Source organism: Thalassophryne amazonica, chromosome 6, assembly GCF_902500255.1.
Source record: "Thalassophryne amazonica chromosome 6, fThaAma1.1, whole genome shotgun sequence".
Classification (NCBI taxonomy): domain Eukaryota; kingdom Metazoa; phylum Chordata; class Actinopteri; order Batrachoidiformes; family Batrachoididae; genus Thalassophryne; species Thalassophryne amazonica.
In genome coordinates this window covers 58,154,967-58,168,918 of record NC_047108.1, presented here as the reverse complement: position 1 = coordinate 58,168,918, position 13,952 = coordinate 58,154,967, and the positions used below count along the sequence as shown (strand labels likewise).

Genomic DNA, 13,952 nt, shown 5'->3' with positions numbered 1-13,952 from the left:
GCGTTTTGTATCACCAGTTATACATATCCATGATGAAGAGGTATGAAAGGAGGATTTTCTTTCACCAAACCATCCAGTCTAGGCCTGCATCTTAGATGTACCTTCTGGCAAATTGTAGCTGAATTTTCAGGTTGTCTTTTTAAGAAAATCCTCCTCTGTACCACTTCATCATGAAGCTGTATAACATCATCAGCTCATAAGAGCTCTTTTTTTATTAAATCATTTATGGAGTCAAACAATTTATGCACCTGACAGTCTGGAAATGCTATGCATTGCTGCGTGCCGTGTCATGTAACAAACATAATCCTCCAGACCTTGAGTGAAGTGAGAAGTGAGTTGTTTTTTTGTTGGTTTTTTTTTGTTGGTTTTTTTAGGTGAGCCTCAGGCAGCAGTTGCATGTGGGGCCGCCTACATTTTAGCTGTACACTCAGTCTTATCTTCTGTGAGCACATTTAATTTGGGCTTTTTTGTATAAAAACTTACATTTTACACAACGTCCCAACTTCATTGGAAGTGGGGTTGTAAATAAAAACAAAATACAATGATGTGCAAATCTCCTTCAACCTATATTCAATTGAATACACCACAAAGACAAGATATTTAATGTTCAAACTGATAAACTTTGTTTTTGTGCAAATATTTGCTCCTTTTGAAATGGATGCCTGCAACACGTTTCAAAAAAGCTGGGACAGTGGTATGTTTACCTCTGTGTTACATCACCTTTCCTTCTAACAACACTCAATAAGCATTTGGGAACTGGTAACACTAATTGTTGAAGCTTTGTAGGTGGAATTCTTTCCCATTCTTGCTTGATGTACGACTTCAGCCGTTCAACAGTCCGGGGTCTCCGTTGTCGTATTTTGTACTTCATAATGTGCCACCCGTTTTCAATGAGAAACAGGTCTGGACTGCAGGCAGGCCAGTCTAGTACCCGCACTCTTGACCCAATTTGACAAATTGCCAGCCAGTTTTTTCTTTTAATTGTTCACATGTGCGCGCCGCACACGGATGAATTGTCCGTGAGTGGACTGGAGATGTCTGGACTTTTTACTGAATGTGGACGTGTCTCGTCTCTGGCAATAAGTCTGTGAGAAGGACTTTTATGGACTTTATTTAAACATAGTTGTGAGAGAATTTAAGAGCGAGTAGCTGCAGCAGCCAGGCTGCAATCAGCATTTATTTTTCTGTGCTCTTTTGAGCGTGTAGTTTTACTGCATTCTATACATGGTATAAAAACAATCCTGCATGATTCATACTTCAAGAACAATGGAACACAGCAGGAATCATAAATTGGCATTGGGTAACGTATTGTGAGGGTGTGGCTTCCAGTCACGTTGAGTACCGTTGCTTTGCCCTGACTTGCGTTGAAACCACTTCCTTTCTGCATCCTGTGCAAGACGCAGAACAAATGAAACATGTTTAATTTTTGTCGTCCGATTTGATTCATCCTTTGCGTCCGTCACTGTGTTCTGGCGTTGAACTGCATCGTCTCGGCACTAGGTTGCAACCATGTGGCGTCGTCATGATGCCATACGACGCAACTCGAATTGGCCCCAGTGTGAAAGGGGCTTTAGGAAAGGAGTCCGAAGTCAGTAACAATGGCTACCACCAGTGTCATGTTTAGGGTGATTATTAGAGCGAGAAAAGACTCCCTTATGCTAAAATGAAGATCATTTCAAAAAGATCGATGTGTATTGGGGTGGCGATTATCAACTTACTATTCAGAGGTAAATGTTTCACTGTGATCATGTGCCTTTAATGCTAATGCCATACTTTAACTACTAAGTCAAAGATTTTGTTTTGTTTTGTTTTTGTCACAATCAAATTTTGAACATGCAACATGAAAGTGGGCATATTTTTGAATTATGACATTGTGTCTCAGCATCTTTCCTTTTAGGTCCTTATGGTGAGGAATTTTGACTAATAACTGAAGAAATGAATGTTGGATGATCTGTGTTTAAAACATCTTGAGCTTCAGTTTGTTCGTGCTTTGTTGTATTTTCACCTTATCCTTCACTCTTGCTCCCCTTCATTAGCTTTCCCCCTTCACCACCAAAACCAGACACACTTCCTCTCCTTTTTGATTGATCTTTAATGAGCGTCTCCTCTGGATCTCCAAGCTCCCTCTTTTCCTCTGTCTTTCCACTGGATTCTATGTTGTTACTGTGTGGAAAATAGAGTGGGGTTTTAATGAGTCTATAGGGAGGTGGGGTACATTTTTGCGGTTACATAAGCAGTCCTGTGCAAAGGTTTAAAGCCTCGGCCCCACTGAATAATAAGCCATGAATGATGAGCCACGCATAAGTGTGTCAGTGATTATTCAAAGAATGATCCACGTTTTAAGCAATCACATATCCGCTACTAAGGTGCCTCTATGTGCCTCTCTGTACTTCACATGTGCCAGGTATCAGTCTCTAGTGAGCCACAACCGACCTGTCATTTGAGCCCCGTCCAACCTCGAATGGCTCGTGTTGCCGCATATGGTTCATGTCAAGCCACATATGATCCATGTAGTGCCATGTAATGCGACATTGGTGCACTTTTAAGTATGGGTGTGGTCAGTGGTGGGCACAGTTGCGCTAATCCGTTAACCGCTAATTATCGAAGATAATGTTTTCATTATCAGATTAGCTTTTCAGATAACTTTGAAAACCATCATCGGACCAATTATCTTCCGATAAATTTTGGTCCGATAATTTTTAAATTGCTAACATATTTTTGCAGGTGAAGTAAATAAAGCTTTAACAGATAAAAACCTTTGTTAAATCTGATATCAAAGATTTTAGCGCTTACCTGTTGTGTAGCAGATAAACAGCTCTGTTCTCTGTAAACAGAGGAGAGCTGGTTTAAGGAGAAACCACTGCACTATCCTCTGCAGTCAGAGGCAAACTGGTCACAAGATCATTGCTCCTGACACCATACTAATTCAACAGCAATATCACTCAAGTCATCCAGAGGCATACAGTTTTAAGTTATGGTTAAAATCTTAACCAAACTAATCTCAGACATGTTATTTAAATTAACGTCACTTCTGAAGTTTTATAACGTGAAAATATCAGCTATATGTTTTAGTTTTAAAGTACTGCAGTAATTTTGAAGGTTTTAGTGTGGACATGCTCAATTATTAATTTAAATTATTTAAATAATTAAATTAAATTGTTTCACTGCTGCAAGCTGTGTAGTAAACAGGAGCTATCAGCAGTGGGCAGGGTGCACAAAGACAGAAGTGCTGACTCATTGTTTGGATTGGTGGTCATCTTTGATGCTATTGTGTTAAAACTCAAAATCAGCTTGTTAGTAGTTGTAAGTGTACTGGAGACAATACTGATAAATTCGCCCTCGTCTATCTCGGGCGAATATCTGTCATTTTGGGTGACTGGTCATGAACGTCGGGCCTCTGAAAATGCATACCGCCCTCCAAAAGCATGTTATTGTATTAATATTGTGCCCATCAGATCTGTGACACCACGGCGGCTGGCGGGCAGATGCGCACGCTGTCACACATACGTCGAAAGCTCAGAGCTGAACGGATATCACCGTTGCAAAGTTACATAGCACAATAATGTCTTCTTCATATTTGTGCATATAAACTTATCAGTAAGTTGTCTTTGCCATGTATGTTGTGCATCCATGTCCAGCTTTCTGTGTATGAGCTCATGTTGTCAGGCCAAATGCAGTCATGACAGGAGTATATGTTTGGTTTTGTGTATGAAGGGGACTGAGGCCCCCAATGTCCCTGGGCACAATAATGAAGGTAAATGGATCCCAGATGGACTGGTTTCCCTCATTTCTCTCTGTTGTTTGTGACGTGACGAGACTGACAAGCCTGTAATGGAAAACAGATACACACACACACTCCTCCTTTTGAAGTCTGCCAACAGCGTAGAGCTGCACAGTTGAGTGTGTCTCCACCTCAGGACAGTGCTGCACTTTCACAGCGACACAGACATTATGAACCTTTTTATCTACAACAAAAATCATAAGCAGTAGAATCTGACTTTCAGGAAGGACAGGTTTTACTCGAGGCACTCCTGCTGTCCAAGAGAGACACCTTTTTCTTCTATAAGCTTTATCTGAATCTGCAGTCAGAGCGACATTGGTTTCACTTGTCATGTCAGTGGATTTTTTTTCTTAATTAATGCTCATCTTTGAACGGTGTCACAGTTTGAATGCAGGCTAGATGTCTAGCGAAACAGACAGTAAAGGGAGTTCCTGGTTTCAAATGTTCCAATATAGACTACACGCACATACATGAGATAACCATGAGTTCATCTCACACTTATTTGTCCGAAATTCGTTACACTTTTTATAACAATCTTTAAAGTGCTAAATTTAGACCTAGTAAGTCATCCACTTGGATTTTTCTTTTCTTTTCTTTTTTCATTCTCACTACAACTGAACTATAACATGATCCACTTTGGTCTGTGCTACAGTTCAAATGCAGACTAAACAGCTTTTTATTTTTTTGTCAGATGAGTGGATCTCAAAATGAGTGCACACTCCTCGTGCACTGTGCAGTAATTATCCTTTATATATCTCCTTTGTATATCTGTAAGATACCTTTGAGTAGTGTTGCTTTTATTATCTCATGTATTGTTTGAAGACTGTAACACTGTTGTCTCACAGCGAGAAGGTCATGGGATCGATTCCCACCTGTGGCCTTTCTGTGTGGAGTTTGCATGTTTTCTCTGTGTTTGCGTGGGTTCTGTCCAGGTGCTCCGGCTTCCTCCCACATCCAAAGACACGCAGGTTAGGTGAATTGGAAACTTGAAATTGTCCGTAGGTGTGTGTGCGGGTCTGAATGTGTTTGATTTTCTGTTTGTGGCCCTGCGACAGACTGGTGTCCTGTCCAGGGTGTACCCCGCCTCACACTCTATAACTCCTGGGAAAGGCTCCAGCACTCCATGACCCTATCTTGGATAAGCGGTTGAAGGTGTGCGTGTGCGTGTGTGTGTGTGTGTGTGTGTGTGTGTGTGTGTGTGTGAATATATTTGAAGATGGTGTGAGGATGAGCATGGCTGCAGTAGAACAGCCAGCAGAATTATCTGACTGTGGAAAACTCAGTTGACTTCTCACTGGAATTACTGGCATCTTTTTAAAAGCATGTGCATTTTGTCCTTGTTTTTCCTGACCATCCACAGAGATATTGTGTCATGTTTACAGCGGGCTGTGTGTTTATGTGTTCGTATCTCCAGGTCAGTTGTGATGCCCATAGCTCAAGAATTTTCTCCGGACGTTGTGCTGGTTTCAGCTGGATTTGATGCCGCAGAGGGCAATCCCACTCCCCTGGGAGGCTACAAGGTCTCCGCCAAGTGTAAGTATAGTTCTGTACTGCAGAAAGCACACTTCATTTTTTAGTTTCAAGCTGTCCTTTTCAAGATGGGATGCCAACACGAACTTTAATGTGATGTGCCTCTGGATATTCCATAGGTTATTACAAATCTGGTCAGATTTGGCCAGTGGAGCCTGTATTCCCTATCCTGCTGCATTATTAATGCAGCCATGATTACACAAATTAATAGTTTGATTTGGGTGGTTCTAGGAGTTAAAAATATACATGTTTTAAAAGGATATATGAGGATATTTCAACTGAATCCGACAGTAAGAGTGCTTGAAGTATCCTTGTTTTAGCTTTATTACCTCTTCATGCTTTCACAGTTCAGAATGCACTTGTGAATTTGTGTGTGTGTGTTATAGGTTTCAGCTTTCTGACCCGCCAGCTGATGTCACTGGCAGGGGGGCGATTGGTTTTGGCACTTGAAGGAGGCCACGACCTCACAGCCATCTGTGATGCGTCTGAAGCATGTGTCAGCGCATTGCTGGGCAAACAGGTATCTGTTTTCTCCAGGTCTGCTCAGATTAATAGAAACATTAGTGCTGAAGCACTTCTATCAGATTAGAATTTGTGAAATATAATTGGATTTTGAAAGTTAGGTCAAAAAAACTTCCCAGCAGAAAGACCTGTCAACAATTATATGAGGGGGATTTGGAAGCCATTATTTAGTATTTGTATGTGACTTGTTGTCTGTATGTTATTGTCCGGTAGGAGCCACTTCCAGAAGACGTTCTCCTGCAGAAGCCGAATGCTAACGGAGTCCGCTCCCTGCAGACTGTCATACAGATACAAAGTGAGCAATTAATGATAGCAATGTATCCAAATTTTACCCAATAATTATTCCTATTTTTCAAATGTATTTTAACTTTACATTTATTAATGAAATTGAATGTTAACAATTAAATTTTGGTCCTCACTACCTGTTTTCACACTACAAATAGACATACCCTAACTCAGCCACATGGGGTGTGCAGCCAGTACATTCTGAGTGCCGGTCCCAAGCCCGGATAAATGAGGAGGGTTGCGTCAGGAAGGGCATCCGGCGTAAAACAAGCCAACCCAACTATGCAGACTAAGAATCGAATTTCCATACAGGGTCGATCGCGGCCCGGGTTAACAACGTCCGCCACCGGTGCTGTTGCCCAACAGGGTGCCGGTGGAAATTGGGCTACTGCTGGGCGAAGACAACAAAGAAGAGGAGGAGAATGTTTCCACAAACAGCGGGAGAAGAAGAAAACGAGAAGGGTGGAAATGAGAGTGGGGACTTTGAATGTTGGTAGTATGACTGGTAAAGGGAGAGAGCTGGCTGATATGATGGAGAGGAGAAAGGTAGACATATTGTTGTGTGTGCAAGAGACCAAGTGGAAGGGAAGTAAGAGCAGGAGTATCAGCGGTGGGTACAAGTTGTTGTACCATGGTGAGGACAGGAAGAGAAATGGTGTTGGGGTCATTTTAAAGGAAGAGTATCAATCAATCAATCAATTTTTTTTTATATAGCGCCAAATCACAACAAACAGTTGCCCCAAGGCGCTTTATATTGTAAAGCAAGGCCATACAATAATTATGTAAAACCCCAACGGTCAAAACGACCCCCTGTGAGCAAGCACTTGGCTACAGTGGGAAGGAAAAACTCCCTTTTAACAGGAAGAAACCTCCAGCAGAACCAGGCTCAGGGAGGGGCAGTCTTCTGCTGGGACTGGTTGGGGCTGAGGGAGAGAACCAGGAAAAAGACATGCTGTGGAGGGGAGCAGAGATCGATCACTAATGATTAAATGCAGAGTGGTGCATACAGAGCAAAAAGAGAAAGAAACAGTGCATCATGGGAACCCCCCAGCAGTCTACGTCTATAGCAGCATAACTAAGGGATGGTTCAGGGTCACCTGATACAGCCCTAACTATAAGCTTTAGCAAAAAGGAAAGTTTTAAGCCTAATCTTAAAAGTAGAGAGGGTGTCTGTCTCCCTGATCTGAATTGGGAGCTGGTTCCACAGGAGAGGAGCCTGAAAGCTGAAGGCTCTGCCTCCCATTCTACTCTTACAAACCCTAGGAACTACAAGTAAGCCTGCAGTCTGAGAGCGAAGTGCTCTATTGGGGTGATATGGTACTACGAGGTCCCTAAGATAAGATGGGACCTGATTATTCAAAACCTTATAAGTAAGAAGAAGAATTTTAAATTCTATTCTAGAATTAACAGGAAGCCAATGAAGAGTATGTTAAAAGTGTGTTGGAGGTTAAGTGAGTGTCTGACAGGGTGATGAGTGTGAAGTTGGAAATTGAAGGGGTGATGATGAATATCATCAGTGCATATGCCCCACAGGTAGGTTGTGAGATGAAGGAGAAAGAAGATTTCCGGAGTGTGTTAGATGAGGTGGTGGAGAGTGTGACCAAGCATGAAAGACTGGTGATAGGAGCGGACTTCAATGGGCATGTTGGTGAAGGGAACAGAGGTGATGAGGAAGTAATGGGTAGATATGGTACCAAGGATAGGAATGGGGAAGGACAGATGGTAGTTGATTTTGCAAAAAGGATGGAAATGGCTGTGATGAATTCCTACTTTAAGAAAATGGAGGAGCACAGGGTAACATATAAGAGTGGAGGAAGGTGCACACAGGTGGACTACATTCTTTATAGGAATGCAAGCTAAAAGAAATCAGAGACTGTAAGGTGGTGGCAGGAGAGAGTGTCGTTAGACAGCATAGGATGGTTGTTTGTAGGATGACTTTAGAGATAAAGAAGAAGAAGAGAGTGAGAGCTCAACAAAGGATCAGATGGTGGAAGCTGAAGGAGGAAGACTGTTGTGTGAAATTTAGCGAGCAGGTGAGAGAAGCACTGGTTGGAGGGGAAGCAATTTTGGACAACTGGAAAAGTACTGCAGATGTGGTGAGGGAGACAGCTAGGACAGTACTGGGTATGACATCTGGACAGTGAAAGGAAGACAAGGAGACTTGGTGGTGGAATGAAGAGGTCCAGGAAAGCATAAGGAGAAAGTGGTTGGCAAAAAAGTTTTGGGATAGTCGGAGAGATGAAGAAAGTAGACAGGAAGGACGTCAGGAACGCTCCGATCGCAAATCGGGGATATTCAACATGTTGGATTTTCTTGTGTGTCCTCCGACCAAAACAAGCATGCAGCCTGCTGAATGTGACGTGCAGCCAATCAGAAAGCGAGGTGACGGACGCACGGAGCGGAAAATAAAATCAAAACAGCTGTTCTGACTTACCAGAAAATCCGGTGGTCGCGCTGTCCCCACTCCTTTAAAGAAAGCCTTTTCTTTTTCTTTTTGTATCGTTTTTTCCCTCTGTTTTAAATAGTCCACAAAGTACCTCCGTTTGTTTACTCTGAGGTCACGTTTAATCTCGAGAGATTTTGCGAGATTTCCTGTCTGAGCTCTGAATGTTCGTGTGTGAAATCTGTTCGTGTGTGGTGTTGTTGTCCTTACCGTGTGGCTGAACACCACACACTGGATGACCAAACCTGTTAGAGCTGTGATTTTTTTATCTTCACGTGTGTGTTCTCTCAGGTTTTGGAAACCTAAAGATAATTTTAAAATCCTGTCGTGTGAACCAGGCTTAAGGAAGGAGAAAAGGACTTGTACCGATTGGCCAGACAAAGGGACAGAGCTGGAAAGGATGTGCAGCAGGTTAGGGTGGTAAAAGATACACATGGTAATGTGCTGACAAGTGAGGAGTGTGTGCTGCAAAGGTAGAGGGAATATTTTGAAGAGCTGATGAATGAAGAAAATGAGTGAGAGGAAAGGCTGGATGATGTGGTGAGAGTAAATCAGGAAGTACAAGAGATTAGTAAGGAAGAAGTGAGGGCTGCTATGAAGAAGATGAAGAGTGGAAAGGCAGTTGGTCCAGATGACATTCCATTGGATGCATGGAAATATCTAGGAGAGATGGCAGTAGAGTTTCTAACCAGACTGTTTAACAAAATCTTGGAAAGTTAGAGGATGCCTGAGGAGTGGAGACGAAGTGTGCTGGTTCCTATTTTCAAGAACAAGAGTGATGTGCAGAGCTGCAGTAACTACAGTTTCATATTTATCAAAATAGTTTTCCTTATGTAGAAACATAGGCCTATGACTCCCACAAATATGTATAACGTACATGAGAATTCATGGTATGAAATTTATATCATCTTTTTCATCACAGAAGAGATATAAATACTTAATAAAGAACATCAAGTACAAATGAACATATAAAAAGAGGTTTATTGATGTGTGTCAAATAAAAATGTTAGAGATGAATTAGCGCTCCTTTATTAAAAACAAAAGTAGATCTATAAATAATAAGATGTTTTGCTCTGTTTTAGTAACAAAAATAATATCTATTTTATATATACAGTATGGCACATTTCATATTTCATATATTACAATATAATATAAACCCTCATCATTCCCATGGTTATAACAAAGAAAAACATTCCCATGGCAATCTGGCAAAAACAAAGCATATTGTTAATAGTCTATTTCATACCAAGTTAAACTATTATTTGAAGTCTTAACTGTCTGAATATAAAAATAAATTGCAAATTACTCGATTGTCAACATCACAAAAATCTTTGAAACTGTACAAACCAGACAATTATGGAGTACCTCTATTTGTTTCATAAAAAGAGGTATTGAAATACTTCAACATTTTAACATTGTTTTACACTAAAATACTTTAGACATTGCTGTTGTGCTATTTTATCTGAAATACATTTGCATAATTTTTTTTTTTTTTTGCCTTACGATAAATGGAGATTATAGGGTATGTCTATTTGTTGTGTGAAAAGAGGTAGTGAGGACCAAAATTTTCAGTGTTAGCATTCAATTTCATTAATGGGATACTCTATGGCTTCAGAAAAATATAGGTTCGTAGAGTTGTTGGGGGAGTGTACGTATACCCATGTTGGCCCGCGGACTAAGTGACTTTCTGATTAAAAGTTGTCATCCCTTCTTCAGAGAAATAACAAAAAAAAAAAATGGATTGGGGCAGTTGGATCTGATCTGTTACTGAAAAATGTTTCCTTGCAGTCTTTCTAATAGTAACATTTTGCTATTGTCTTCCTTTTTTTTTAATCATTTTTAGACCAAAATGAATCAGTTATCAGCTTAGCATTAAATACAGTCCTAACTTTAGGTATCCTGTGTTTTTATATCTTCTACTCTTCTCCCTTGTCAGTCACCTGGAGCTTCAGTGAACAAATATTTTAATCATAAATTTCTGTAAAATGTAAGACAATCATGAATAACACAAATCATGATTCCTTTAGTTTTAAAGTGATATTTTCAAATGTCTGACCAGCAGTCTCAAAACCATAAAATACTAAATTAACAATTATATAAACAAAAAACATTTGAATAAGTGAAAATGGTGAAATGTTATGTTTACATACAGTGTGTATGTAACTCTAACCCTAACTCTGAAAGTTTGTGGATCCTTGAGCTTATTCACCTCTCAATTTTTTAATGACATAAAATTTGGGAAGAAAAAAAAAATCATGTTTCAGTATATAAAATTTTCTAAAATGTTGCCCTCCTGTAGCTGAACTTTCAAGTCTTGCTTTTAAGAAAATCCTTCTCCTTTCCACTTCACCATGATGTGTAACTGGCAGAGGTGGTACGAAGTCACTCTCAAGTGATGAATCAGCAAGTCGCAAGTTAAGTCTCAAGTCAGACTTTGTCCCACCTCTGGTAACTGGTGAGTGTTTTAATGTAACAAAGTAGAAATACTTTGTTATTGTACTTAAGTAGAATTTTGACGTATCTGTACTTTACTTCGTTATTTACATTTCTGTCGACTTTCACTTTTACTCCACTACATTTCCTCAATAAAATGTATACTTTTACTCCGATATATTTCCCTTAACCATCTTCATTGCTACAATATAAAAGTAGAAGAAATTTGATTGGGCAATGCCTGTTTGCAGAGGTTAAAGTATGCCGGAATGCAGTGATACGCTGTACCAGGAAGAGACACAGTTCTCTACAGCCGGTATGCAGGGGTACCCCTCGGAAGAGCAACTTTAACCCCTGCAACATCATGTGCCGTGTTTGACATAAAACAAGTTTAAAAGACAAAAAATAAAAGATGACTGGGCCCCTGCTGAGGAAGAGGAAAACTGTAGAGGGTGAAAAGGGAGCCATCTGTGCTCTGTACTCCAAATGCGCATACGCTGACGCACACACATGCACATGGGTTTCCTCCAGCTGGAGTCCAGCACACGACTGGAGTTGACACACACTAAAGGGGAAAACTTCAGTACCCACAAAACTGGCCATGGCTTTTTCATTCTATTTTATTTTAAATTTTTATGGAGAAGTGCTGGGTAAAAGTGGCGCTGTGTTTTGTATTCGAGAGCGCAAAGAGCACCTTTGGTTGCTTTGCAGTGGTTGGTGGCGCTGATGCTTCCAAAGTTGTTTTTGTTGTGTTTAACAGAGATGTGTGGGTCTTCCAGAAAAAAGGCTGCATCTTAGAAAAGAATGACAACTTTATTACAGTTCTGTGTATACAGCACATCCACTTTTTGCTCGTCCCTGCTCACCAACACCAACAGCTTGACAGCGAGGCAGATTCAACCTTTTATAGGGCTGAGGCCCCCTACTGGTTCCTGCAGACACATTTTAATGTTCCTTAAATTTGGCACAACTGTGAAGCTATAAATGATTGTGCTGTTTGACAAGAACCTGGCTTTCTTTTCATGTTGCCGTTTCACTCTCCACTCGTTTTGGATTTTACTTGACAGCAGAGACCGATGACGGTGCGCCAGAAGAGTGCTTGGCCTTGGTCCGCCTGGCTCGTGATTGCAGCTTGGCTGGAAAGTGTTGGACAAAGTAATCCTGCCTGCTCCCTAAAGCTGATAATAATAGTCTTCCCCTGTTGAGCGTCTCTGCTCAATGCCACAGATGGGTTAAGAGCAGTCTTTAACAACTTTAATATGATGCAAGCACGTGGAATTTTAAAGCCCCTTTCACACCGGGCCTCTGTATAGTTGCATAATGCTGCGTACTGATTACGCCAAGTTTATGCAGCTCTACATTGAGTTGATGGAGCCCTATGCGATAGTACACTGAGGGATGCAAAGGGGTACGTGAGATGGACGCAAAAAAATAAACATGATTAATTTTTGCGGTGTAGAGCACTGGACGCAGAAAGTATGCAATTTTTAAGCAAGTCTACATAACACTGCGCCAGTTTAGACATTCAAAAACTGAGTGCATAAGACAAACAGGCAGGGATGCATCCAGAGCGAAACAGCTGCAGAACAGGTGTACCGCATGTGTGTGGCTGCATGATCGTGCTTACAACAGGTGATTGAAGTGGCACACGTGTGCGTGTTCAGACAGGTAACTGAAATGGCGCGTGAGTGTGTGGAGAAATGATCCCTCATCTGCGTGTGCGTGTGTCTGTGTTCATAATGCCTGAACAAGCTGCTGCACGTGCATGTGCCGATCTACGGCACGGATGCCTCCTGTTCGTAATCAGATAACTAATGGAATTCATGTGCACTTCAGTAATTCGATAATCAGAAAAACAGTTTTCATTCTTTCAATTCTTAAATTGTATTTCTTTCAAAATCCAGAGAACAGAAAGAGCAGGTCTTGAAAAAAAGATCAGAGAGAGAGAGGCAGCTCTCTCTCTCTCTCTCTCTCGCTCTCTCTCTCAAGCTCTGTTTAGAATTCTGAAACAACAAATAGGATGTATAAGTATGCTTGTGAGTATGTGGAGCATATGGCAATATGTTCTTGTTTTTTGGGGGGGCGAGACACAATGGACTGAACTTTGCAATCTGATGTTACGAGCCCTGACGAGACAGCAGTGTTTCCCTCTGTAAGTCTGGAAAATTGAGTGCCGTTTGCTTTTCATGTACCATTTTGAGAACGGAGTGCATTTCCACAATGCCACAAAACCCCCACAAAGTAGGCAGGGGTGGACTGTAAGTGGCAGAAAAATAGGTTTATATAGCGGCAATACTACATATGTGGCAGTAAGCATACAATAAGCAACCATACACAACTGTAAGCAAGACTAGGAACACAATTATACACCATTCTAATCAATTACATTTGTGTCGCAAATGTGATTGGTTAATTGTGTGAGATTTCAGACCATAAAATATTGCATTGACAGTGGCAAAATATTTGTCCGTTTCACATTTGATGTATTACTCTGCGCCCTGACTGCATTGCTACACAAATGTCAATAATGGCGCTGTCTACTGAGAGCGAGAGAAATTAGTGCGACGATGATGCCGAAATGGGAGAATTTAATCTGTCATACGAAAGTATTGGTGTGGATTCTGACATACAATTACTCAATGACGAGATGGAGAAATCTGTGGGTCTGCTCACAGAATTTCCACTTTGGCATGAAGACACTGTTGCTACGGTAAGCCTCGCCGACTGAATTACGATGGAATTGGATTAGAGTGGGAATAACCCTGTCGTGTCTGATGATTTGCAGATGTTAATGCTGGATTACGGTCACAAATAGCCATTAAACTCCTTTTTACAGGCTCCACTAGCGTGTCGCCGGTAAAACTCAATTTGCAACTGTGAAATCCAGCATTAACATCCGCAAATCATCAGACACAACAGGGTTATTCCCTAATTGTACTACACCAAATCTGTGCAATT

At 41.1% G+C, this 13,952-nt stretch overlaps 1 protein-coding gene across 6 annotated transcripts in view; it reads left to right on the top strand.

Annotated features, from left to right (window-relative positions):
* hdac7a (histone deacetylase 7a) overlaps positions 1-13,952 on the top strand; it is a 196,594-nt gene that overhangs the window by 175,648 nt on the left and 6,994 nt on the right. For all 6 annotated transcript variants that reach the window (XM_034172206.1, XM_034172205.1, XM_034172207.1 and 3 more), the window contains 3 exons: positions 5,196-5,314; positions 5,698-5,831; positions 6,047-6,128. In XM_034172206.1, the coding sequence (XP_034028097.1) occupies positions 5,196-5,314; positions 5,698-5,831; positions 6,047-6,128 (335 nt within the window). The remainder of the gene's footprint in view (positions 1-5,195; positions 5,315-5,697; positions 5,832-6,046; positions 6,129-13,952) is intronic.